General features: G+C 39.0%; 1 protein-coding gene across 1 annotated transcript in view; it reads left to right on the forward strand.

The window, feature by feature from the left end:
- The window catches only part of DYNC2H1 (dynein cytoplasmic 2 heavy chain 1), a 351,138-nt gene that overhangs the window by 107,598 nt on the left and 217,702 nt on the right, over window positions 1–25,838 (forward strand). Inside the window, exons 55-61 of the mRNA XM_040460797.1 lie at window positions 516–653; window positions 9,681–9,794; window positions 11,392–11,552; window positions 12,835–12,958; window positions 13,775–13,896; window positions 17,086–17,172; window positions 21,072–21,198. Of these exons, the coding sequence (XP_040316731.1) occupies window positions 516–653; window positions 9,681–9,794; window positions 11,392–11,552; window positions 12,835–12,958; window positions 13,775–13,896; window positions 17,086–17,172; window positions 21,072–21,198 (873 nt within the window). The remainder of the gene's footprint in view (window positions 1–515; window positions 654–9,680; window positions 9,795–11,391; window positions 11,553–12,834; window positions 12,959–13,774; window positions 13,897–17,085; window positions 17,173–21,071; window positions 21,199–25,838) is intronic.

A 25,838-nucleotide genomic window follows, 5' to 3' on the forward strand; every position in this document is an offset into this window, starting at 1 on the left:
TGTGTGTGTGTGTGTGTGTGTGTGTGTGTGTGTGTGTGTGTGTGTGTTTTAATGCCTCTGTGGAGTCTTTTACTACATCTTACTGGGTGTATGGTTGAATAAGTCATAACTGGCAGTAAGGAAAAACCCAAGTTCACTTGCAAGTGTTTGATGGGTACACACATTTTTTCTTGATGGTTTCTTACAGGTTTTATTTACTGTGTGTGTATGTAATACCTGTTTTTAATGCTACCAGTCCATATTTTATCGATCGTGTACCAGTCCATATTTTATCGATCGTCTGTCAGTCCATATTTTATCAATGATCTACCAGTCCATATTTTATTGTTCGTCTACCAGTCCATATTTTATCGATCATCTATCAGTCCATATTTTATCGATCGTCTACCAGTCCATATTTTATTGATTGTCTACCAGTCCATAGTTTATCGATCGTCTATCAGTCCATATTTTTTCGATCGTCTGCCAGTCTATACTTTATTGATCATCTGCCAGTCCATATCTTACTGATGCAGGCTGGTGTGTCTAAACTGAATGAAGCTAAAGCTCTTGTGGATGAGCTGAACAGAAAAGCTGGCGAGCAAAGTGTGTTATTAAAGACGAAGCAAGACGAAGCAGACGCCGCCCTTCAGGAGATCACGGTGTCGATGCAGGTGATGTTTCTGGGGCGCAGAGATGCAGGCGGTAGGGAGACCATTTCCACTTGATCAGTACTGGGAGAAATTACATTTCTACTTATGTGGATATAAAAAATACTTCTTGTCTGCTGAGTCACACTGATGGTATTAAACACTGAGCTTTTTGGAAAGAGTGTGGAAGTTTCCCATGTTATTTTAAAATCATAACTAGGGGCGCCTGGGTGGCTCCGTCGGTTAAGCAGCCGACTTCGGCTCAGGTCATGATCTCACGGTTCGTGAGTTCGAGCCCCGCATCGGGCTCTGTGCTGACAGCTCAGAGCCTGGAGCCTGTTTCCGATTCTGTGTCTCCCTCCCTCTCTGACCCTCCCCCGTTCATGCTCTGTCTCTCTCTGTCTCAAAAATAAATAAATGTTAAAAAAAAAAATTTAAAATCATAACTATATTTTTCTCACTTCACCATATACTAATTTATCTAAACCCTATAAACATGCAAATATGAACATTTTAGGTTGGCATAGATGTGTCTCTAAACAATTTTGTTTACCCTCTGTTGTATGTCTTTATTTTTCTTAAAATCATCTCCTCAGGCTTCAAGGGTTTTTTCCTCCTGCCTTTAATATTTTCAGGATTTAAGAAATAAGTCTTTATTCATTTCATTTATACTTTCATGATTATGTTTTGATGGTGTCACCTTTCTGCCATGGTCTTCAATGAACCTTTGTTGATGGTTGAACCTTTCAGAGGAGATTTCTTTGAAAGTCTTCTTTGCCCAGGTTGTGGGTTGTGTCTGCACGCCCTCTCAGGGTGTTCTTGTCTTGGCCTCTTTCCTGCTGACTCTGTACTGACTGCCACCAAATTCATCGTTTTTATCCTTCAGCCCTACTCCCTCATCCTGGCCTCAGACTAAAATATGCAGTATTTTAGTAAACGTGTCTTCTTAGAAGTCTCATGAGTATTATGGCTGAATGGTATTCCATTGTATATATAAACCACGTCTTTTTTATCCATTTGTCAGGTGATGGACACTAAGGCTCTCTCCATACTTTGGTTATTGTTGATAGTGCTGCTAGAAACATTGGGGTGCACGTGTCCCTTTGAGTTGGTATTTTTGTGTTCTTTGGGTAAAAACCTAGTAGCGCAATTGCTGGGACGTAGGTAGTTCTATTTTTAATTTTTGAGGCAACTCCATACTGTTTTCCAGAGTGGCCAACCAGTTTGCATTCCCACCAGCAGTGCAAGAGGGTTCCCCTTTCTCTGCATCCTTGCCAACCTCTGTAATTTTTTGTGTTATTGACATTATAGCTAATTATTCAAGACAGAACTGAAAAATTATATTGGACTTCTGTTCTCTCAATTCCTACCTTTTTTTTTTAATTTTTGTTTATTTTTGAGAGAGAGAGACACACACACAGTGCATATGGAGGAGGGGCAGAGAGAGAGAGAGGGAGACACAGAATCCAAAACAGGCTCCAGGCTCTGAGCTGTCAGCACAGAGCCCGACATGGGGGTCCAACTCAGAAACTGCGAGATCATGACCTGAGCTGAAATCAGACACTTAACCAATAAGCCACCCAGGTGCCCCTCAATCCTTACCTTTAATGAATCACTGAATTGTTCGTTTACCTCCTTGATTAGGTCTCATGTATGTTTGTCCATCTTCATGTTGGTGACTATTAACCTTACTGCAAGTCTAATATCTCTTTTAATTAACTTCAGTAGTCACTAGAGTAATGTATAAATTTCAATAAAAGTAAATGGCACAAAAACTCACAAAATAATAAAGTTGGAGGACTTATGATTTAAAGATTTACTACTGAGCTGTGGTGGTCAAGGAAGCATGACATGGGTGTAATGACCCCTACAGGGTCACTCGAGCATTATGGAGATCAGAAGTAGATGAATGTGTACATAGTTGATCGATTTTATACAAAATACCAGTTAAATAGTGAAAAGTTTGGTTTTTTTTTAATGATATTTGGATATCCAGGTAGAGAACAAAAAACAGATCTTTACCTTAAACTTGTATAAAAATTAACTCAGTATGGATCGTAGATCTAATGTATACCAAAAATTATAAAACTTTTGAAGAAAACAGGAGAAAATGTTGAAGATATTGGGTGAGACAAAGATTTTTTAGATGTGATACTAAAATAGAACAAGAAAAAATTTGATAAATTGGACTTATCAAAATTAAAAATGTAGGCTCTGTGAAAAAAGCTCTGAAGAAAATTAAGAGGCAAATCACAGACGGGGAGAAATTATTTACAAAACATAAATCTGATAAATCACTTGTATCCAAAATAGACGGAAACCATGATGTACACAATAATAATAAAACAAAACATCTAATTTACAGATGGCCAAAATGTTTGAAGGTACCCTGTGTGAAAGAAGAAGGGCCAGTAAACGCATGAAGGGATGCTCAACATCATTGGTCAGGAAGAAAATGTAATCCCTTTGTTTTTAGACATTGAAAAGTGTTACTCCATTTCCTTCCAACTTCTCTTGTGACTGAAGTTCTCAAAGTTAGGTTAAGTTCTGATCCTTTTGCGGTGATCTTTTTCTTTTTTCCTCTCTTGAGGTTTTTTTAGATTTGTGTTTTCATTGTTCTCAAAGTGACATGATCTGCCTTTATTTAGGTTTATTTTCATTCACTGTGTTGGACACAGTGTGGATTCTTTGCACCAGTACGCTTCTGTCCTCCAGTTCTGGGAAGTGTCCTTAAATTATTCTGATGGTGCTTCTGTACCTCCCTGTCTCTGTCTTCACTTTCTAGAATCCCCATTACTTGCACTTTGGACTTCCTGCCTTGTTCGCTAATTTTCTTCTTTTCTCACCTTTTTTCTTCTCTTTTTGCTCACTTCCTTTAAAATTCTTCATTTTCTAATTTTCCTATTAGTTTTTCATTTCTGTGACAATATTATTAGATTTTTTTTTTCAGCCTCTGAATGTCTGCTTGTGGCAGTGTCCTTTCTTGTTGGTTTGTCATTGTTGAGTTGCCTCCACATAGCTCTCATAGGATACTTGATGCGACCTTATGTTTCCCAAATATCTTTTCTTACTGCTTTTCTCCTACTTGACTCTTTTATACTTACAAAAAAGCTTTCTTCTTCTCTCTCTCTCTCTCTCTCTCTTTTTTTTTTTTTTTTTTTTTTTTTTTACTCTTTATTTATTTTGGGAGAGAGAGGGAGAGAGAATCCCAAGCAGGTTCCACTCTGATAGTGTGGATCCTATGCAGGACTCCAGCCCATGACCCTGGGATCATGACCTGAGGTGAAATCAAGAACCAGACACGTAAATGACTGAGCCATGCAGGCACCCCAAAAGAAGATTTATTCTTTTTTTTTTTATATGAAATTTATTGTCAAATTGATTTCCATATAGAACACAGTGCTCATCCTAACAGGTGCCCTCCTCAATGCCCATCACCCACTTTCCCCTCCCACCCACCCCCATTAATCCTCAGTTTATTCTCAGTTTTTAAGAGTCTCTTATGGTTTGCCTCCTTCCCTCTCTGTAACTTTTTTTTCCTTCCCCTCCCCGATGGCCTTCTGTTAAGTTTCTCAGGATTCACATAAGAGTAAAAACATATGGTATCTGTCTTTCTCTCTATGACTTATTTCACTTAGCATAACACTCTCCAGTTCCATCCATGTTGCTACAAAAGGCCACATTTCATTCTTTCTCCTTGCTACGTGGTATTCCATTGTATATATAAACCACAACTTCTTTATCCATTCATCAGTTGATGGACATTTAGGCTCTTTCCGTAATTTGGCTGTTGTTGAAAGTGCTGCTGTAAACATTGGGGTACAAGTGCCCCTATGCATCAGCACTCCTGGATCCCTTGGGTAAATTCCTAGCAGTGCTATTGCTGGGTCATAGGGTAGATCTCTTTTTAATTTTTTGAGGAACTTCTACACTGTTTTCCAGAGCGGCTGCACCAGTTTGCATTCCCACCAACAGTGAAAGATGGTTCCTGTTTCTCCACATCCTCTCCAGCATCTGTAGTCTCCTAATTTGTTCATCTTAGGCCACTCTGACTGGCGTGAGGTGGTATCTCAGTGTGGTTTTGATTTGTATTTCGCTGATGAGGAGTGACTGTGAGCATCTTTTCATGTGCCTGTTGGCCATCTGGATGTCTTCTTTAGAGAAATGTCTATTCATGTCTTTTGCCCATTTCTTCACTGGGTTATTTGTTTTTCGGATGTGGAGTTTGGTGAGTTCTTTATAGATTTTGGATACTAGCCCTTTGTCCAATATGTCATTTGCAAATATCTTTTCCCATTCCATTGGTTGCCTTTTAGTTGATTGTTTCCTTTGCTGTGCAGAAGCTTTTTATCTTCATGAGGTCCAATAGTTCGTTTCTGCTTTTAATTCCCTTGCCTTTGGGGATGTTTCAAGTAAGAAAGCTGAGGTCAGAGAGGTTTTTTTTCCTGCTTTCTCCTCTAGGGTTTTGATGGTTTCCTGTCTCACATTCAGGTCCTTCATCCATTTTGAGTTTATTTTGGTGAATGGTGTAAGAAAGTGGTCTAGTTTCATTCTTTTGCATGTGAGAAGAATGTGTGTGAAATGGTGCTTTCCATTTCTCTCAGCACCATTTGTTAAAGAGACTGTCTTTTTTCCATTGGATGTTCTTTCCTGCTTTGTCAAAGATGAGTTGGCCATACGTTTGTGGGTCTAGTTCTGGGGCTTCTCTTCTATTCCATTGGTCTATGTGTCTGTTTTTGTGCCAATACCATGCTGTCTTGATGATGACAGCTTTGTAGTAGACGCTAGAGTCTGGGATTGTGATGCCTCCCGCTTTGGTTGTCTTCTTCAAAATTACTTTGGCTATTTGGGGTCTTTTGTGGTTCCATACAAATTTTAGGATTGCTTGTTCTAGCTCCGAGAAGAATGCTGGTGCAATTTTGATTGGGATTGCATTGAATGTGTAGATTGCTTTGTGTAGTATTGACATTTTAACAATATTTATTCTTCCAATCCATGAGCGTGGAATGTTTTTCCATTTCTTGGTATCTTCTTCAATTTCCTTCATAAGCTTTCTATAGTTTTCAGCATACAGATCTTTTACATCTGTGGTTAGGTTTATTCCTAGGTATTTTATGATTCTTGGTGCAATTCTGAATGAGATCCTTTTCTTTGTCTTTCTGTTGCTTCATTATTAGTACACAAGAGTGCAACTGATTTCTGTACATTGATTTTGTATCCTGTGACTTTGCTGAATTCATGTATCAGTTCTAGCAGACTTTTGGTGAATTCTGTCGGGTTTTCCATGTGTAATATCATGTCATCTGCCAAAACTGAAAGCTTGACTTCATCTTTGCCAATTTTGAAGCCTTTGATTTCCTTTTGTTGTCTTAGTGCTGATGCTAGAACTTCCAACACTATGTTAAACAACAGCAGTGAGAGTGGACATCCCTGTCATGTTCTTGATCTCAGGGGGAAGCTCTCAGTTTTTCCCCATTGAGCATGATATTAGTTATGGGCTTTTCATAAATGGCTTTTATGATGTTTAAGTGTGTTCCTTCTATCCTGAACTTTCTTGGGGGGTTTTATTAAGAAAGGATGCTGAATTTTGTCAAATGCTTTTTCTGCATCGATTGACAGGATCATATGGTTCTTATCTTTTGTTTTATTAATGTGATGTATCACATTGATTGATTTGCGAATATTGAACCAGCCCTGCAGGCCAGGAATGAATCCCACTTGATCATGGTGAATAATTGTTTTTATATGCTGTTGAATACGATTTGCTAGTATCTTATTGAGAATTTTTTCATCCATATTCATCAGGGTTATTGGCCTGTAGTTCTCTTTTTTTGCTGGGTCTCTGGTTTGGGAATCAAAGTAATGTTGGCTTCATAGAATGAGTCTGGGAGTTTCCCTTCCCTTTCTAGGTTTTGGAACAGCTTGAGAAGGATAGGTATTATCTCTGCTTTAAATGTCTGGTAGAATTCCCCAGGGAAGCCATCTGGTCCTGGACTCTTATTTATTGGGAGATTTTTGATCACTGATTCCATTTCTTTGCTGGTTATGGGTCTATTCAAGTTTTGTATTTCTTCCTGTTTGAGTTTTGGAAGTGTGTGGGTGCTTAGGAATTTGTCCATTTCTTCCAGGTTGTTCAGTTTGTTGGCATATAATTTTTCATAGTATTCCCTGATAATTGCTTGTATCTCTGAGGGATTGGTTGTAATAATTCCATTTTCATTCATGATTTTATCTATTTGGGTCATCTCCCTTTTCTTTTTGAGAAGCCTGGCTAGAGGTTTATCAATTTTGTTTACTTTTTCAAAAAACCAACTCTTGGTTTCGTTGATCTGCTCTCCAGTTTTTTTAGATTCTATATTGTTTATTTCTGCTCTGATCTTTATTATTTCTATTCTTCTGCTGGGTTTGGGGTGTCTTTGCTGTTCTGCTTCTATTTCCTTTAGGTGTGCTGTTAGATTTTGTGTTTGGGATTTTTCTTGTTGAGATAGGCCTGAATTGCAATGTATTCTCCTCTCAGAACTGCCTACGCTGCATCCCAAAGTGTTTGGATTGTTGTATTTTCATTTTCATTTGTTTCCATATATTTTTTAATTTCTTCTCTAACTGCCTGGTTGACCCATTCATTCTTTAGTAGGGTGTTCTTTAACCTCCATGCTTTTGGAGGTTTTTCAGACTTTTCCCTGTGGTTGATTTCAAGTTTCATGGCATTGTGGTGTGAAAGTGTGCATGGTATGATCTCAATTCTCTTATACTTATGAAGGGCTGTTTTGTGACCCAGTATGTGATCTATCTTGGAGAATGTTCCATGTGCACTCGAGAAGAAAGTATATTCTGTTGCTTTAGTGTGCAGATTCTAAATATATCTGTCAAGTCCATCTGATCCAATGTATCATTCAGGGCCCTTGCTTCTTTATTGGTCTTGTGTCTAGATGATCTATCGTTGTCATTGGAGTATTAAAGTCCCCTGCAATTACCACGTTCTTATCAATAAGGTTGCTTATGTTTGTGATTAATTGTTTTATATATTTTTGGGGCTCCCATATTCGGCGCATAGACATTTATAATTGTTAGCTCTTCCTGATGGATAGACCTCGTAATTATTATACAATGCCCTTCTTCATCTCTTGTTCCAGGCTTTAATTTAAAGTCCAGTTTGTCTGATAGAAGTAGGGCTACTCCAGCTTTCTTTTGACTTCCAGTAGCATGATAATGAAGATTTCTTCTTAAGTGTGCTCATCCTCACTGGCGATCTGAGGGTTGGATGGACTGTGGGGGTGTGAGCTTCATGGGAGGGTTGTCTGGAAGGTCCCGAGTGGTCCAGTTAAGACCATCTTTGATGCATGTGGTCATTCTCAAAGGCAGTAACATTTCCAGAAACATGACGGTTATGTACACATTCAATGTTTCCAAGATAATGTTATTGAGTACCTAACCTGGTGAGTAATGTAATAGGAAAATCAAATGTAATTTTCATATTATAAAACTTTAGCATGTTTTTTTCCTCAGGGTATTTTGGAACCAAATTAATACGGATTTTTTTGTAAAGCAGCCAGCTATATTTATTGTTTAAAAAAAATCTGTCAAATACTTACCTTTAAAGAGTAATTTGGAATATGAAAAAAGTGAAAGCTCTGTAGAGGATAGTAGTGTTGGTAACTGTGTGTTTACTAGAGGGGCATAGTCAGCCCTGTGTGCCTGTGTGGTCTCACACTAGTGGGCTGGAGTCGGGTACGCTGGCCGCCATGCCCTTTCTCTGTCTGGGCCCTTCCTAGAAGAGGTTTTCCTAAGACTGTGGCTAATTGTATTGCCTAGCAGAGACTAGGAAGAATCACTGTGCATCTCTTAAGTTGGTAATTGTTCTTAATTATGAATAGCTGACATTTTCTGTTATAAAAAGGTGTAGTGTGGACAGACAGCTTAAGTATCCAACTGTGTAATTTCCAAAGCTCGCAGCTCTATGTTTGTGACCTAAGAAAAACAAGAAATAAATGCTATAAAATCTCAGAATAGGGAGAACCTCCAGTTGGTAGAGTAGGCTAATAAAACAAGAAACACATGAGCCGGGCCTTTGGCGGCTCTTATGTGGAGGTGGAGAAAACGACTTCCTCCTGAGCAGCGAGGGGGAGATGTGCAGGTGGGAAGGCTTGTGGCCCCGGGACCGTTCCACCTGAGCTGGTGTGGAAGGTGCCTCCCGGGAAGGGCAGGGGGAAGCAAGGGTCCACTCCTCAGTGAGTCTCCGTTTGGGCCACGGATTGGAGCCACCTGACAAGTCTTTAAACAGTTCTGTGCCTCAGTTGCATCCAGACTATTTCAATATATTTGGCAGTAGAACACAGGACATTCCTTGTGATTGTAATCGAGTTGAGAACCACTGAGGCAAGCACTTGAGAAAGGTTTCTTGACGGATTTCCTCTTTGGATTTTCAGTTAGTACAGATAAACCAAATATGGACATTCACAACGATTCATAGCATTTTCATGTAGGTGGGACCCTTGATATTTGCTTTCAGGAACAAAGAGTTCATGACTTAGTGTTTTTTGAATCTGTAGTAATTTTTGTTGATTATTCGCCATCGTATTATTGTCATGATTTCAATTAATTTTTGTCTAAAAGTGTAGAAACACAAACTTGCAATATAATGTAATTAGTCCCTAAGAGTTAGTCTTTACTGTTAGAATTATAGAAGAATTTATTTTTACTTTATGAAATGAACACGATAGTACTAACTTCTCTGGGTTATTTATTGCAAGTGTTAAATGTGTATTATGATAATTTTATACATTATGCATTTCTGAGTTGATTTTTATATAAATAGCATTTATTGCTTTGCTATTCAGAAAAAACTAAAATAAAGCAGAGAAACCTCCTGATGGTACATATACAGTAAATTATATGTTTGGTTTCCCAGGCATTTTAGAAACTCTTATGTCAATTAACATGACAAAAGTATTTAATAGAAGATGTTATTTTAAAGTAACTTATTTTGATACCATGCTTTTAAATATTGAGTGCATTAAAATTAATTGGAATGCCTTATAAATACTTCTATAGGATGCTAGTGAGCAAAAGACAGAACTTGAAAGACTGAAGCACAAGATAGCAGAAGAAGTTGTTAAAATTGAAGAAAGAAAAAACAAAATTGATGATGAGTTAAAAGAAGTACAGGTAAGCTACAGAGGAAATTTCGTGGGGCACCTGGGTGGCTCCGTCAGTTGAGTGTCTGATTTTGGCTCAGGTCATGATCTCACGGTTCGTGGGTTCGAGCCCCATGTCCGACTCTGTGCTGTCAGTGCAGAGCCTGCTTGGGATTCTTACTCTCAGACCCTCCTCCTTCCCTGCTCTTGCTCACGCTCTCTCTGTCAAAAATAAAAATAAACATGAAAAAAAAAACCCCCGAAAAATGGTAAGAGCCATTTTTGACTACCAGTGGTGTCTAGGAGCTCAAACATTACTTGTTGACTTATTTTCTAACAATATTACCAAGTGTGGCTTTCAATCAGGGTATTATTTGTAGAAGAGAAGCAAGATGGAGGGTCCACCAGGTAAAGTCAGTGAATGAACCAATAGTCATCAAAAACCATCTTTGTTTTTCACAAGCCGTGTTGTCTGAAGAAAAATGCATTGTAGGGAAATCAAGTCAAAGTCTTAGGCTCTTTTTTTTTTTTTTTGGTTCCTCACTAGGTTAGCCAGCTTGTCTTAGAATATAAGGAGCCTCTTGAAAATGGCAAATTGTCCATTTGCAGTAATGTGGTTGGAGCTAGAGTGGATTATGCTAAGTGAAATAAGAGAAAGACAAATACCATATGACTTCCCAGTATGAGGAATGTAGGGAACAAAACAGATCAAAGTATGGGAGGGGATGGGGCACCTGGGTGGCTCATTCGGTTGAGCATCCGACTTTGGCTCAGGTCATGATCTCGTGGTCTGTAAGTTCGAGCCCCGCGTCGGGCTCTATGCTGACAAACTCAGAGCCTGGAGCCTGTTTCAGATTCTGTGTCTCCCTCTCTCTCTGCCCCTCCCCCGCTCATGCTCCGTCTCTCTCTCTCTCTCTCTCTGTCAAAAATAAACATTAAAAAAAAAAAAGTATGGAGGGGAGGGGGACAGACAGGAAAACAAACCATAGGAGCCTCTTAATGATGGAGAACAAACAGGGTTGATGGAGTGGGTGGGAGATGGGAACTAAGGAGGACACCTGGTGATGGGCACTGAGTATCGTGTGTAAGTGATGAATCACTGAATTCTACTTCTTAAACCTATAGTGTACTGCATGTTAACTAAAATTTAAATAAAAGTTTGAAGGAAAAAATAGCAAATTGTCTCAAAACAAATTGAATTTTCTAAATTAGACTATTGCAGTTATGGTGGTAAGAACTTAAAGATTTTGTATTTTGCGTGTTTTAAAGCATTTTGATATTTGAAGAAAAAGGATATTAGTAACTAGAGTTATTAAAAAAATTTTTAACATTTATTTTTGAGAGAGAGACAGAGTGCAAGTGGGGGAGGGGTGGCAGAGAGAGAGGGAGACCCAGAATCCGAAGCAGGCTCTAAGCTCTGAACTGTCAGCACAGAGCTGGATTCTAAGCTCAAACTCAGGAACCCTGAGATCATGACCTCAGCCCAAGTCAGATGCGTAACCGGCTGAGCCACCCAGGCGCCCCCTACAGTTATTTTTAATAAAATGACAGATATTCAATAATTTGTAAAGAGGTAATGATTTTTATATACATATTTTTGAAAGTAATAAAGCCCTTTGTCTTTTTAGCCTCTAGTCAATGAAGCTAAACTAGCAGTTGGAAACATCAAGCCAGAATCTCTTTCAGAAATTCGCTCACTGCGCATGCCACCAGACATCATCAGAGACATTCTTGAGGGTGTTTTAAGGCTGATGGGGATCTTTGATACATCTTGGGTGAGCATGAAAAGGTAAGTTTTTGAATTTGTGAAGAATGTTATTATTTCCCCTATGAAGTACACATTCACATTTTTATTTATGTATGTATCTATTATTTTAAAGATTTTATTTGTAAGGAATCTCTACACCCAGTGTAGGGCTTGAACCCACAACCCCACGATCCAGAGTCACATGCTGTACTGACTGAGCCAGCCAGGCACCCATCCTTCGTATTTTTATTTTTTTATTTTTTTTAATGTTTATTTATTATTGAGAGAGAGCAGGAGAATGTGAGGGGCAGAGAGAGAGGGAGACACAGAATCCGAAGGAGGTTCCAGGCTCTGAGCTGTCAGCACAGAGCCCAACACGGGGCTTGAACTCACAAACCGTGAGACCATGATCTGAGCCAAAGTTGGACGCTTAACCGACTGAACCACCCAGGCGCCCCATCCTTCGTATTTTTAAATATTTCTTTTGTTGCTTTTCACACTGTTTCATTAATTACCTAGTATACCCTTTGCCATCATATTTCAAGATACTTTATAAAACCATACAACATCTATGTTTTTACCCATAATAAGGGATTATTTTAAGTGTCCAAAGAGGAGAAAGGAATGCCTGGAAATCTTGAAGAACATCTCAGTAAATACACTTCTTTGGTCCTCACACATTACAGAGCATTGTGTTTACTGTGATTCACTGACGAAGAAAATATAGCCACTATTGTTAGGGTCAGAGGACAGAAACAGGAGGCGGGAGCCCCGGAACAGTACAGATGTGAGCTGGAAGAGAAGAGGCTGTGTGATAACTAAATATGCAGCCAGATAGCTCCGGAGCTTACGTTGCAGCAGCATGATGGGCTTCGTTCCGATGCGTGGTCCGCGGTAGCATGGAGGTTGACAGTAGAGTCCTTTCCTGTCTAGAGATGGGAAGGGGATGTGGTCGAGGGCACAGCTGAAAATACCTTTCTTAGAAAAGAGTCAGGAACTTTTCTGACATCTCCTAGAACGTGCACGTACCTGGCGGTTCTCAGAAAGGGATGTGGGTAAAATGAAAGGACTGTGACCCCTTCATTTCACTGCTCCAAGTTGTTCACAGAACCCAGGAAAGGCTGCGGTGGATCTTCCTGGAGCTCGTCCTCGTCGTCTGTAGTAACGACAGATGCTGCATTAGAAGCTGGGATACTTTAGTACCCTGTTGTTTGATAACTAACAGATTGAACGTATTGTATGTACCATTTTGTGACATTGGTATGTTCATCAGAAATAGCAAATGTTATTTAGCTTCACTTTAAGTAATATGCTGTAATTTTAGTTTCCTTGCGAAAAGAGGTGTGAGAGACGACATAGCAACCTTTGACGCACGAAATATTCCAAAGGAGATAAGACACAGTGTTGAAGAACTTCTTTATAAAAATAAAGGATCTTTTGATTCAAAGGTAATTGTTAACAGTTATGCCGCCAATTCCTTTTCCATACTGTATAATATTCTGCTTGTTAAAATGTGATAACTTTAAGTTATTGATTATTTATATTGCCTGGAAACCAAAAGTTAAAAAAAAATAAGCTGTAGATGTTACGTGTCAGAAGCATTTACCAATGGGTGGACCGGAATCCAGGTTGGGTCTGGGGTGCACATTTATTGTCGTAAGTGGTTTTTGAATCTTTGTGCTGTAAATTCTCAGTCTGTCATTTCTTAACCTCCAGCTTGCCTGGTCTGTTTTTCCTTCTTCCTGTGTATTTGTTAGATAAGACCAGATATCTCTGTTAGGATTCTTGTGTCTCTTTTCAGTGAATAGGTTCAGTTACATGATTCTGGTATTTTTTTGAGATCTCTTATTCAAAATGCCATGTGCATTGTCTCTGGCACTAATAGCAATGGTTTCCGAATTGCTTTTTCTAATTAAGTTGTGTCCCATGTACAGAGGAGGAAGAATTGATGCTTGAACATCATTGTGGACAGACATAATAATTTATAATAATTTATAATAAGGAATGTGGCTAATGGAACACTTTTGTCACTAAAATATCATTATATTAAAGATTTATGTGGTTCAAAATCACTAACTCTGAAGCAAAAATTCTAGATTACCTTAATGAAATTAACACTTTATTGTTATTTTAGCTATAAGCCTAACACTTTATTTTGGGAGATAAATTATTAAATAAAGGCCTACATAAGACAGACTAGAATTAGCTTTGCTTTTATTTGAAATTGAGTCTGGGTGCTGGATAACTCGTGATGGGTTTTTCAGAACGCGAAGCGAGCCAGTACTGCGGCGGCTCCTTTGGCCGCGTGGGTTAAAGCGAACATCCAGTATTCCCACGTCTTGGAACGGATCCAGCCTTTGGAAACTGAACAGGCAGCATTAGAATCGTAAGTGAAATATAAAATAGAAATGTCTGACCTTTATTTTCATCATTTTAATGGCTGAGTTAATTATTCAGATATATTTATGTTTCATTTCTTGTTTACATCTAAAAAGGCAGCTGACAACATTAAAACATATAACATGGGTCAATTATATAAAATTAAATACTAAACAGGGCAGAAGAAAACAATTAAAAGCAGATGGAGGGTAGGACCCACTCTCTTTTTCCCTTGTCCATTGTGTATTGTTGGGAGAGGTTCTTTCACAGAGAGCTTGGGTTTGGGGAAGGAGTAATATTAACATACAGGAAGTAGGTTTTGGAAATTTAGGGCTTTTGAATTTCTTTTCTTCTTTTAAGTTTTAAGAGATGTGTCATAAGTATTTTTCAAAGCATAGTCTGTCTGAGTAGGGGGGCAATTTAACTATTTACTTTGGGGCTTAAAATTTTAATTGGCTATTGTTCCTAAGTCAGCGTTTTGTTTGTTGATTTAAATTTATTTTTTTAATTTATATCCAAGTTAGTTAAAATATAGTACAACAATGATTTCAGGTGTAGATTCCTTAATGCCCCTTACCCATTTAGCCCTTCCCCCCTCCCACAGCCCCTCCAGTAACCCTCAGTTTGTTCTTCATATTTAAGAGTCTCTTAGGTTTTGTCCCCCTCCCTGTTTTTATGTTATTTTTGCTTCCCTTCCCTTGTGTTCATCTGTTCTGTGTCTTAAAGTCCTCATATGAGTGAAGTCCTACGATATTTGTCTTTCTCTAATTTTGCTTGCATCAGTACCCTCCAGTTCCATCCATGTAGTTGCAAATGGCAAGATTTCATTCTTTTTGATTGCCGAGTAATACTCCATTGTATGTATATGTGTGTGTGTGTATATGTGTATGTATATATATATATACATATATATATATATTTGTACACACCATATATATATATACACCATATATATATACACACCATGTGTGTGTGTGTGTGTGTGTATGTGTATATACACACACACTATATACACACATACACACACACACACACACACACGTACATATACCACATCTTCTTTATCCTTTCCTCCACAGATGGACGTTTGGGCTCTTTCCATACTTTGGTTATTGTCAATAGTGCTGCTATAATCATGGGGGTGCATGTGCCCCTTCGAAATAGCACACCTGTATCCCATGGATAAATGCCTACTAGTGCAATTGCTGGGTCGTAGGGTAGTTCTATTTTTCATTTCTTGAGGAACCTCCATACTATTTTCCAGAGTGGCTGCACCAGCTTGTATTCCCATGTTATGTTCTTGACTGATGAGTTGTTTTTTTTTTTGTTTTGTTTTGTTTTGTTTTGTTTTGTTTTTAAATTTTTTTTTCAACGTTTATTTTTGGGACAGAGAGAGACAGAGCATGAGCGGGGGAGGGGCAGAGAGAGAGGGAGACACAGAATCGGAAACAGGCTCCAGGCTCTGAGCCATCAGCCCAGAGCCTGACGCGGGGCTCGAACTCCCGGACCGCGAGATCGTGACCTGGCTGAAGTCGGACGCTTAACCGACTGCGCCACCCAGGCGCCCCTTGACTGATGAGTTTTTGACATCATCTATTCTTATTCTGGGCAAAGAGAATTTTAGCAGTTTCAACATCTTAGTTTTCTCAGTATAATTATATTACATTTTTGTGTTAGTTTGTCACATATTTTTGTTTAATAAATGTTAAATATTTGTTATTTTGTGTATGTGAATATTTTTCACAGCTGAGACATATATTTTATGTGTATATTTCCTTTCTTGTACATCTTTTATTATTCTTAATAATTTCCTCATTTTTTCAATTGATTGGGGGTTTTTTTGTTTAATATCACATATTTATCCACAATCTTTTTATCAGATGCTAAAGCATATTTGGGATCTATGTGTTGTATGTATTTTTTCTTAGTATTATCCCTTCTAGAGCCTTTGTCCCCCTGTCCCAACATGGACCAGTTCTTCCCCCAGGCTGCTGCTCCCATCTGTGGGGACCTCTCTTCACTGTGATTCTGGCTGTTTCTCTGAATCTCTTTTCTGATGTGTTGTCTTATTAGGGGTCCTTGTCTTTCTTAGTTCCGTCCTTCATTTTTCTAGGATACATCCTGCACTTTAGAAAGGGTGTATTGGATGAAAACTGTTTTGAGATCCTGCATGTCTAAAATTATCTGTGTTACGCTGTTCTGTCTGGTCAGTAATTGGACTGGGTTTATAGTACTGGGCAAGAAATGGTTTAGTCTCACAATTTTGAAGGCCTTATTCTATTGTAGTAGTTCTCAGAGTGTGATCCCTGAGCTAGCAGTGTCCGTGTCACCTGGACACTTGTTAAAAGTGCACATTTTTGAGCTCTATCCAGACTTTGCTGAATCAGATACGCTGGGGGTGCTGGGGTGTGACACCTTACAGTCTGTGTTTGATTTGTGTGAAGCACGGATGCGCAGCAGAGCGTAGCGGTGTGCACTGGTCATAACAGGACAACCTCTCAGATACTGTGGGAATTTTTTTTTTCAGTATATGAAATTTATTGTCAAATTGGTTTCCATACAACACCCAGTGCTCATCCCAAAAGGTGCCCTCCTCAATACCCATCTCCCACCCCCCATCAACCCTCAGTTTGTTCTCAGTTTTCAAGAGTCACTTATGCTTTGACTCTCTCTACTGTGGGAATTTTTGAGGGGAGAAGGTAAGTCATGTCCCTAGAAGAGTCTTCACACTTTCTGCCTAGATGGGAGTGGAAGGGAGTGAGTGGGGATTATAAGTTTGCCTTTCTGGGATGTATTAAGAGGATAGTCCCTTCTCGGTGGGCGAGGGAATCTGAGGTTGATGTATTTATTATATCGACTAGTAGAAAATTCTCTATATTTAGCTCTATTGTCTTCTAAGTACCTGTTGTCCACAATTCCTGAACATTTGGAATTCTCCTTTTTGACTTTTCTTCCTGCGGCTACTCAACTTTTAGCTTTTTGCATTCCGTTATGTCAGTTACCACCTTTCAAAATTATTGAAATTATTCCACTGCAGTACTTTGCTCTTCTGTTCTCTTTATCTGTGTGCATGTATATCTTCTTTTTATTCCCTTGGTTCCATTTTGGTAGGGTTTTAGAAGGGATATGAAGGTGTTACTTCTGCTGGTGTTGATATATAAAATAGAATAAGTTTTATAAAATTGAATTGTTTTAGAAATTTGAAGAAAACTGAAGACCGAAAAAGGAAGCTAGAGGAACTTCTAAATTCTGTCGGCCAGAAAGTATCAGAACTCAAAGAGAAGTAAGTTAAGTTTAAAATGTATTTTGAAAAAAAATTGCATTGTGCGTATTCGAGAACATACCTCAACTGATTTTTCAATTTTGAAAAGCTTAGTTATAATCATTATTTTCATTTCTTTTTGTGATTTTTACTCTAAAATGGGGAAGCATATGAAATAATGTAGAAGGTATTCTTCTTAAAAAAAAATGTTTTTGGTAAGAGCAAACATATTTGGGGTCTCCATTTGTGGAGTGGTCCCTGTAGACATTGCTGAGCCCGGGGGAATCCAACGAGAGGGACAGAACGTAGCAAGTTCATGCTCCGGGTTTCCATTGGTATCTGTGTATCTGTACTCTCCAGACTTAGGGCTTCAGGCTCCTTTATTTTGAATGATGCTGTAGTCCAACCTATTTGGTGATCTTCCTGAGGCTGCGCGATCACATTTAAAAACTTGTCTTCTCTTAACTTTGTGCCTTTTAGTGTTGAGAAAAATATTCCTTTATGCAGTATTGTACTTAAGTTTCAGGACCATTTATGACTATTATTGATTGTAAAACCTCTTCTGTACCTCTGGCCTCATGTGATTGCTCTTGACTGTAGGATAGAAGATACTGGTGTGGGTATCCTAACAACTGTAGGACAGTTTTCCTATAAAAATTGTGAAGATTGAAAAACTGGAGGATATCGGGGGTGCCTGGGTAGCTCAGTTGGTTAAGCATCCGACTTTGGCTCAGGCCATGATCTCGGGATTCATGAATTTGAACCCTGCATTGGGCTCTGTGCCGACAGGTCAGAGCCTGGAGCCTGCTTCGGATTCTGTGTGTCCTCTCTCTGCCCCCCCCCACCTCTCTCTCGTTTCCCAAATATAAATAAACATTAAAATATTTTTTAAAAACCTGGAGGATATGTGATTAAATATTATGTATGTTGTCATTTGCTTACAGCTTTATAAGACTAAAACTTTTGTTTTTAAAAAAAAAATTTTAATGTTTATTTTTGGGAGAGAGAGAGACAGACAGACATAGCACCCCAAGATCATGACCTGAGCCGAAGTCAGATGCTTAACCAACTGAGCCCCCCAGGCACCCCAAGACTAAAACTTTTCTAAATGCATGCTTTTTTTTTTTTGTAATTTTTAAAGTTTATTTTTATATTTTTTTTGAGAGAGAGAAAGAGCAGGGGAGGGAGAGAGACAGAGAGGGAGAGACAGAATCCCAAGCAGGCTTCAAACTGTCAGCACAGAGCACGGCATGGGGACTCAAACTCACAAACCACGAGATCACGACCTGAGCCGAAATCAAGAGTTGGACACTCGACCGACTGAGCCACCCAGGCACCCCATTGCATGCTTTTTTTTTAAGTGGTGTGTTACATTTTGCTTCTCTTTTTGTGGAAGAAATACAAATTATTGTACCAAGAAAGAAATTCATCAGGTTGAAAACTATTTTTTCTCTATACAGGAAACAATGATCTCTATTTATATTTATATATATTAACTTACAGAGAAGAAAAACAAAAAGAAGCCTCAAACCTATAAATCCAGTGTTTTCAATATTTCTGAATTTTTTTGTGTTAGAGTTATACGAAAGAAACTTCACTTTTTTCCAGATACTGAGAACTGTAGGGAAAATGATTATTCCTTTCAGTTTCATATGTTCAGCCTTAGTGCTTCATATTCAACCGATTGTCAAATATTTATTGAGTAGTTAGCATGTGGTAGCGATGTTTTGATTCCATTTGTTAGTCACTTGTACAGGGGTCAGACGTTGCCCTAGGCACTTTACATACTTACTATTTTTAGGACTCAGAGGTGGGTATTCTTTCATTGTGCAGATTAGGAAGGTTTGTCTGTGTGGAACAGTCTAAATGACAAAGCTAGCCTTAGATTGTTGCTTTTTTCTAACTCTGTAAAGTACCTGTTCTTAATCACTATGTCATACTATCAATATTTTGGAAGGATTGTTTTCAAAACCTTCAGAATTAGCTTTTAATTTTAAGTGAAACAGAAAGGAATTTTCCATTTTTAGAGTTATTATCAAGAATGAATTCATGCTGGTTAATAATCGTTTACTTGAACCCTAAGATTTAACTGACTCTGGGTTGTGAGTGACAGTCTTTTCTGGGATACTTCCAAAAAAAGAGTAGTTGAAAAATGAGTATGGTCTTTCAATTTTAAATTCTAATCTGACAAAATGGAGACATTTGCCATTTTAATACAACTTCTACAGAAACGTGCAAGTTGGCTTAATTCAGCCCACATTTATGGTAAAACTGTGTCAACAGAATGAATTGTTGAGGTGAGTGAGTATGTAGTACATGTTCCCAGGGCTAGAGTGAGGCTGCACCATGGAACCGGACGAGATGGTGGAGATGTTCTGTAACCTACATTATCCAGTCTGGTAGCCACCAGCACTGCAGTGTGTGTAATTCGACCGAGGAATTGAATTTGAAGTTTTGTTTACTTTTAGTAATTTAAATTTGAAAAGCCCCATGTGGCTAGTGGCCACCATACTGGAAACCTCAGTTCTGTCTAGTCCTATGTGCAGGAGAACAAGGTATGTAGAGCACTTAGAGAGGTGATAAAATGCACTGTTGGCCAAATGGAGCTTAGACACACCCATGTATGAATTGTAGATCTTCTACTGATGATTGGTGAAATGTGAAACAATCTGTTGGGGTCTAAGTCTTCATTTTTGTAAGATGAGAATCATAATATTCATTTTGAACTGTGGTTCTGAGGATTACATGAGACATGACATGCTTTTTTTGTTGCTGTTTATGGTTTTGTTTTTTAAAATACTTATTTTGTGGGGCGCCCGGGTGGCGCAGTCGGTTAAGCGTCCGACTTCAGCCAGGTCACGATCTCGTGGTCCGTGAGTTCGAGCCCCGCATCAGGCTCTGGGCTGATGGCTCAGAGCCTGGAGCCTGTTTCCGATTCTGTGTCTCCCTCTCTCTCTGCTCCTCCCCCGTTCATGCTCTGTCTCTCTCTGTCCCAAAAATAAATAAACGTTGAAAAAAAAAATTAAAAAAAAAATACTTATTTTGAGAGAGAGAGTGCATGGGTGCTAGCGGGGGAGCAGCAGAGAGACAGGGAGAGAGAGAATCCCAAGCAGGGTCCGTGATCTCAATGCAGAGCCCTACATGGGGCTCGATCTCACAAACCATGAGATCCTGACCTGAGCCACAATCAAGAGTTGGATGCTTAACAGTGTGAGCCACCCAGGTGCCCCTTGTTTTGTTTTGTTTTGTTTATATTTGTCACAATCTGGGGCATTTTGTAAGTAGTTACATATTTGTTGAAGGACTGACTGGGTAATAATCTGGAATAGTACTGTTCTATTTGATAAAATAATAAATTCGTACAAGTATTTCTTAAGGAAAATAATTTAAAAGGACAGTTATAAACTTGGACAAACAGGCACGTAGGTAGAGAATTGGATTTTTGAAATGAGTTTTAAAATTTTATGTATATTTTTGTTAAATAGAGATTTCAAGGAGTTAGAGTGAGGGGTGGGGTAGGGATAAGAGGGGCTGAATGTATTCCAGGCACGTGGGGCACCCTGAAGAAGCAGACAGAGGACAGGGTATTTCCGGAGAATAGAATTTCTAGAGATTGACATGTGGTGTTGCTGGACTGGCCTCAAATGATGTACAACTGAAGAGACAGATAAGGTCAGTCTTCCGACAGGGCCCTGAATGTCACATGGAGAAATTGGCCCGCAAGCAGCAGGACGTCGCCACCCTGTAAGAGCCGGGCTTCAGTTCTCCCAGTTCGTGTTAATGATACTTCAAACACAAATATTGGCAGTATTATCGTTAATTAAATTCTTATATAAAAGCTCACTTTAGTATCTAAGGATAATGTAGTCAAATCTCTCTTAAACCCCTTGGCCTTTAATTAAATTTTAATGTTTTCCTAGATTTCAGAGCAGGACTTCAGAAGCCGCCAAGCTGGAAGCTGAAGTGAGCAGAGCGCAGGAAACAATTAAAGCCGCAGAAGTGCTAATTAATCAGCTTGACCGAGAGCACAAAAGATGGAACGCACAGGTTTGTCTGAGAGAGACAGAGGTCAGAAAGAGGCTTCCTTTAAAACACAGAAAAATCTGTAATGTATTTGTTAGAAAAAGAAAAAAAAGGGGCAAAATATCCCTCAACTTTCCACTAGGTTAGGATAAATGACCTAGATTTTAATGGCCATTGTGTGAGTTGATTTTTAAGCAGAATGTGTTTACGTGAGTGGGTTTTGGACATTGTGGCCTGTTCCTCTTCCGGTTGCATACGTTACGGAGGGAAAGGCAGGGGTGACGATGACTTGAGGGGAAACGTCGTAGTTCTCTCCAGAGATTACCCTGAACTTCACCTTCCAGGACAGCAAGGTCAGGATTTGACAGTGCTGGCCACTGATTTCTTCTACAAATAATCTGTTATTTTGACTTTGTTACCGTGTTGTCTCATTTTTTTTGGTTGATAGGTTCGTTTTTCTTAAACCAGTTAAATCCCTCCCTACGGGATTCCCTCCTGTGCTCACCCTGGAGTGTTTGAGTGCCTCAGCATTCCCTTCCTCAGCCCCTGTCCCTGCACCTGTTCTGGGCTTGTCTCGTCTAGTCTCAGTAATGTCCTCCATGCCATGGTGGTGACCAAAGCTGTATTTCCAGACTGCTGAGTTGTTAGGGGTTTGTTTTTTGTTTTTTTGTTTTGGTCCAGCCTTCATTTTCATTTTATTTTTAGTTATTTTCTTACTGAATTACAGTTGACTTACAATATTATATTAGTTTCAGGTGTTCAACATAGCGATTCAACATTTATGTACATTACAAAATGTCTAGTTACCATCTGTCACCACACAATTATTACAGTCTTACGGACTATGTTCCCTATGTTGTATATCACATCCCCATGACTTATTTTCTAGCTGCGAGTTTGTACCTCTTAATCTCCTTCATGTCTGGCAACCACCAGTTCTGTGTATTCACGAGTCTGTTTCTGTTTTTTTCTTTGTATGTTTGTTTGTTTATTTGTTTTTTAGATTCCACATGTAAGTGAAATCCCATGGAATTTGTTTTCTTTGAGTTATTTCACTTAGCATAATACTCTTAGGCCCCACCCATGTTGTCACAAATGGGAAGAGTTCATTCTTTTTTTAAGATTTTTTCCATTCTTTTTTTATGGCTGCATAATACTCTCTTGTGTGTGCATTTGTGTGTATCTTCTTTATTCATTCTCTTTATTTATAGTAAGTTTTTAATTTTAATTTCAGTGTGGTTAACATACAATGTTATATTAGTTTCAGGAATGCAGTACAGTAATTCAGCAGTTCTGTACATCATCATTCGGTTCTTGTCATGAGGAGTGTACTCCCAGTCTCCTTCACCTATTTCCCCCATGGCCCTGTCTACCTCCTTTCTCATATGCTTTGTTTTCAATGAGTTCCCTCACTTAAAGTTACTGGTTTTTTTCAACAAGAACATGTTTTACTTGGAGTACACTTCAGAATATATGGTTATAAAAGATGCATATAAAACATTCCACCCATGAAAAATAGAATACACATTTTCTTTGAGTACATACAGAGGAATCCCCCTGGTTGAATCACATAAAAAGAGACATAAGAAATATTACAAACTTAAGAAGACTGAAATCCTACCAAGTATATTTTCCAACCACAATTGGACAAAACTGAAGATCAATAACAAAACAAAGCTGGCAAGTCTAGAGCGTAAATATTAAATATTTACGATGTAAGTATTAAATGATAACACTGTTGCACAGGCAGTGGGCCAAATAAATCAAGCGGCAAATCAAAATATGTGTCAAAGCAAAAAAACCAATATTCCAAAACCTATGAGATGCCACAAAAGCAGATGTTAAAGTGAAATTTACACTATAACTGCTTGTATTAAGAAAAAGTTCAAGTAAACAACCTTATACCACAAGGAACTAGAAAAAGAAGAAAATTAACTGAAATTTACTGGAGGAAGGAAGTAACACAGAAAAATCAGAAATAAATATAATAGTGACCTGAATAGACAATAACATATAACATTGAAAGCAATGACCAATTTTTCCAAAAGACAAAAATTGAAAACAGAATGAAACTTTAATTAGGAATCAGAAATCTCCCAGCATAGAAATGTCCAAGACCACATGGTTTCATTGGTGAATTGTACCAAACATTTGAAAAAAAATTAATGACAATCTTTATCAAAATATTACAAATAATGGAATAGAGGGAATACATTCAGTCATTTCATGAGGCCAGTGCAGGATAAAAACAATACAATATCAAAGTCGAATTTGTATGACATAAGTATTGCCAGTCTGACTTTCTTTTGACATCCATTTGTGTGATAAATATTTCTCCACATCCTTACTTTCCATCTGCAGGTGTCTTTAGGTCTAAAGTGAGTCTCTTGTAGGCAACATATAGATAGGTCTTTTTTTTTTTTTTTTTAATCCATTCTGACACCCTGTGTCTTTGATTGGAGTGTTTAGTCCATTTACATTCAGAGTAATTATTGATAGATACATGTTTATTACCATTTTGTTACTTGTCATTGTCTCTGGAGATTTTCTGTGTTCCTTTGTTGTCTCTGTCACTTTTGGTTTTTCCTTCCCACTCAAAGAGTCCCCTCTAGTATTTCTTATAGGGCTGGTATAGGTCATGACCTCCTTTAGTTTTTGTTTGTCTGGGAAACTATCTCTCCTTCTATTCTGAAAGATAGCTTTGCTGTATAGAGCATTCTTGGCTGTGGATTTTCCCCATTATGCACTTCGAATATATCATGCCACTCCCTTCTGTCTTCCCCAGTTTCTGTTGAGAAATCTCCAGCTAGCCTTATGGGTCTTCCCTTTTAACTTAAGGGCTTCTTTTGTCTTGCTGCTTTTAAGATTTTTTTTTTTTACCACTATAGTTTGCAAATTTAATTAGAATATGTTTTGGTGTTGGCCTGCTTTTGTTGATTTTTATGGGAGTTTTTACTGCCTCCTGGATCTGGGTGTCTGTTTTCTTCTCCAGATTAGGGACATTTTCTGGTATTATTTCTCGAAATAAATTTTCTGTCCCCTTCTCTCTCTCTTCTGGGACTCCTATATTATGAGTGCCATTATATTTGATGGAGTCACTGAGTTCCCTAAGTCTATTTTACTATTCCGTAATTCTTCTTTCTTTTGTTCAGCTTCATTATTTTACATTATTTCATCTTATAGGTCATTAATTCATTCCTCTGCTTCTTCCAGCCTGTGTTCATTGCATGAAGTCTATTTCCAGCCTCATTTATTGCATTCTGCATCTCTACTTCTTTTTTAATTCTCTTACCTCCATGGTAAGTGTCTCCCTAATTTCTTCTATTCTTCTCTCAAGTCCAGTGACTAACCTTAGTATTGTTGCTTTAAATTCTCCATCTGGCATGTTACTTCTATCTGTTTCTGTCAGATAGCTGACTGTAGCCTTATCTTGTTCTTTCATGTGGGATAAATTCCTCCATCTTGGTATTCTGTCTAAGTCTTTGCCTTATTCTGTGTGTCAGAAAAGTATATATCCTGCTCTTGAAGGCAATGGCCTTATGAAGAAAGGTCATGTAGTCCCCAGGGCCTGGCACTTAAGAAATTGTCTTCAGAATGTGCTGCGTGTGCTCTGGTGTTGTGTTTTGGCTGCTCTGTCCTTCAGTCCAGTCATCTGCAGATGCTCTCCTAGCCTGCTGTGGTCAGTGTTTGGTCCATGGCCTGAATGTGGAGAGTTTTAACTATGCTTGCTCTGTTCTGCTTATGAAATGAGACCTGTCACCACCTCCACCAGAACTGAAGCCCTGTAGAACACTCTGGTTTGGAGACATGGTGTGGGTGAGGGTTTCTGTTTGTCTCTGAGGAAGGGGCCCCCCACACTGAGATTGAGGCAAACTGGTGTGGGCGCAGTGCTGTTTACCGCAGGTGGCCCTCTGTCGATGCTGAGAAGCAGGGGAGGGAAGGCCACCAGCTAGCTCCTTTGTCCCCTGGGAGGGAGAGGTGTCTCCCAGAATGCTGCCTCACAGGGAAGCCCTGTGTGCCCCAGGCATTTTTCAGATCCTGTTTCCATGCTGTCCGCCTCCACGTTGTTTGCCTGCCTTCTCCCCAGGTAACTCTTACGGGCTTCATCCCAGCCAGGCCCTCTGACCTTTGAAACTACAGGCTTTAAATCCTGATGGTGGCAAGAACTCATGAAAATCTGCCCCTCTTGTTTTCCAAGCCACTGGCTTTGTGGAATCGTTCTCCTTGTGCATTCCCCTGTGTGTGCCTCTCTTTCTCTCTCTCTCTGTTGCCCTTCTCTGTGACCATGGCTCCTTCCTATCCACAGCACCTGCAGTCCATTTCTCCCCCAAACCACGTCTCCACACTTTATACTTTCTTCATTGTGGCTTCTTCTCTGCTTTTGGTTGTTGGGTTGTTCTGTTGGTCTTCAGGTCGATTTTTGAGTATTTAAGATGATTTGATAGTTATCTAGGTGTGTTTGAGGCACAAGATGAGCCTGGGTTCCTCCTACTCCACTGCCATCTTTGATCACTTCTTTATCCATTCATCTTCTTTTTTTTTTTTTTTTAAGTTTATTTATTTTTGAGAGAGGGAGAGACAGAGCACGAGCAGGGGAGGGCCAGAGAGAGGGAGGGAGAGACAATCTGAAGCAGGCCTCAAACTCTGAGCTGTCAGCACAGAGC

Source organism: Herpailurus yagouaroundi, unplaced genomic scaffold, assembly GCF_014898765.1.
Source record: "Herpailurus yagouaroundi ecotype Mexico unplaced genomic scaffold, PumYag 251, whole genome shotgun sequence".
NCBI classification, from domain to species: domain Eukaryota; kingdom Metazoa; phylum Chordata; class Mammalia; order Carnivora; family Felidae; genus Herpailurus; species Herpailurus yagouaroundi.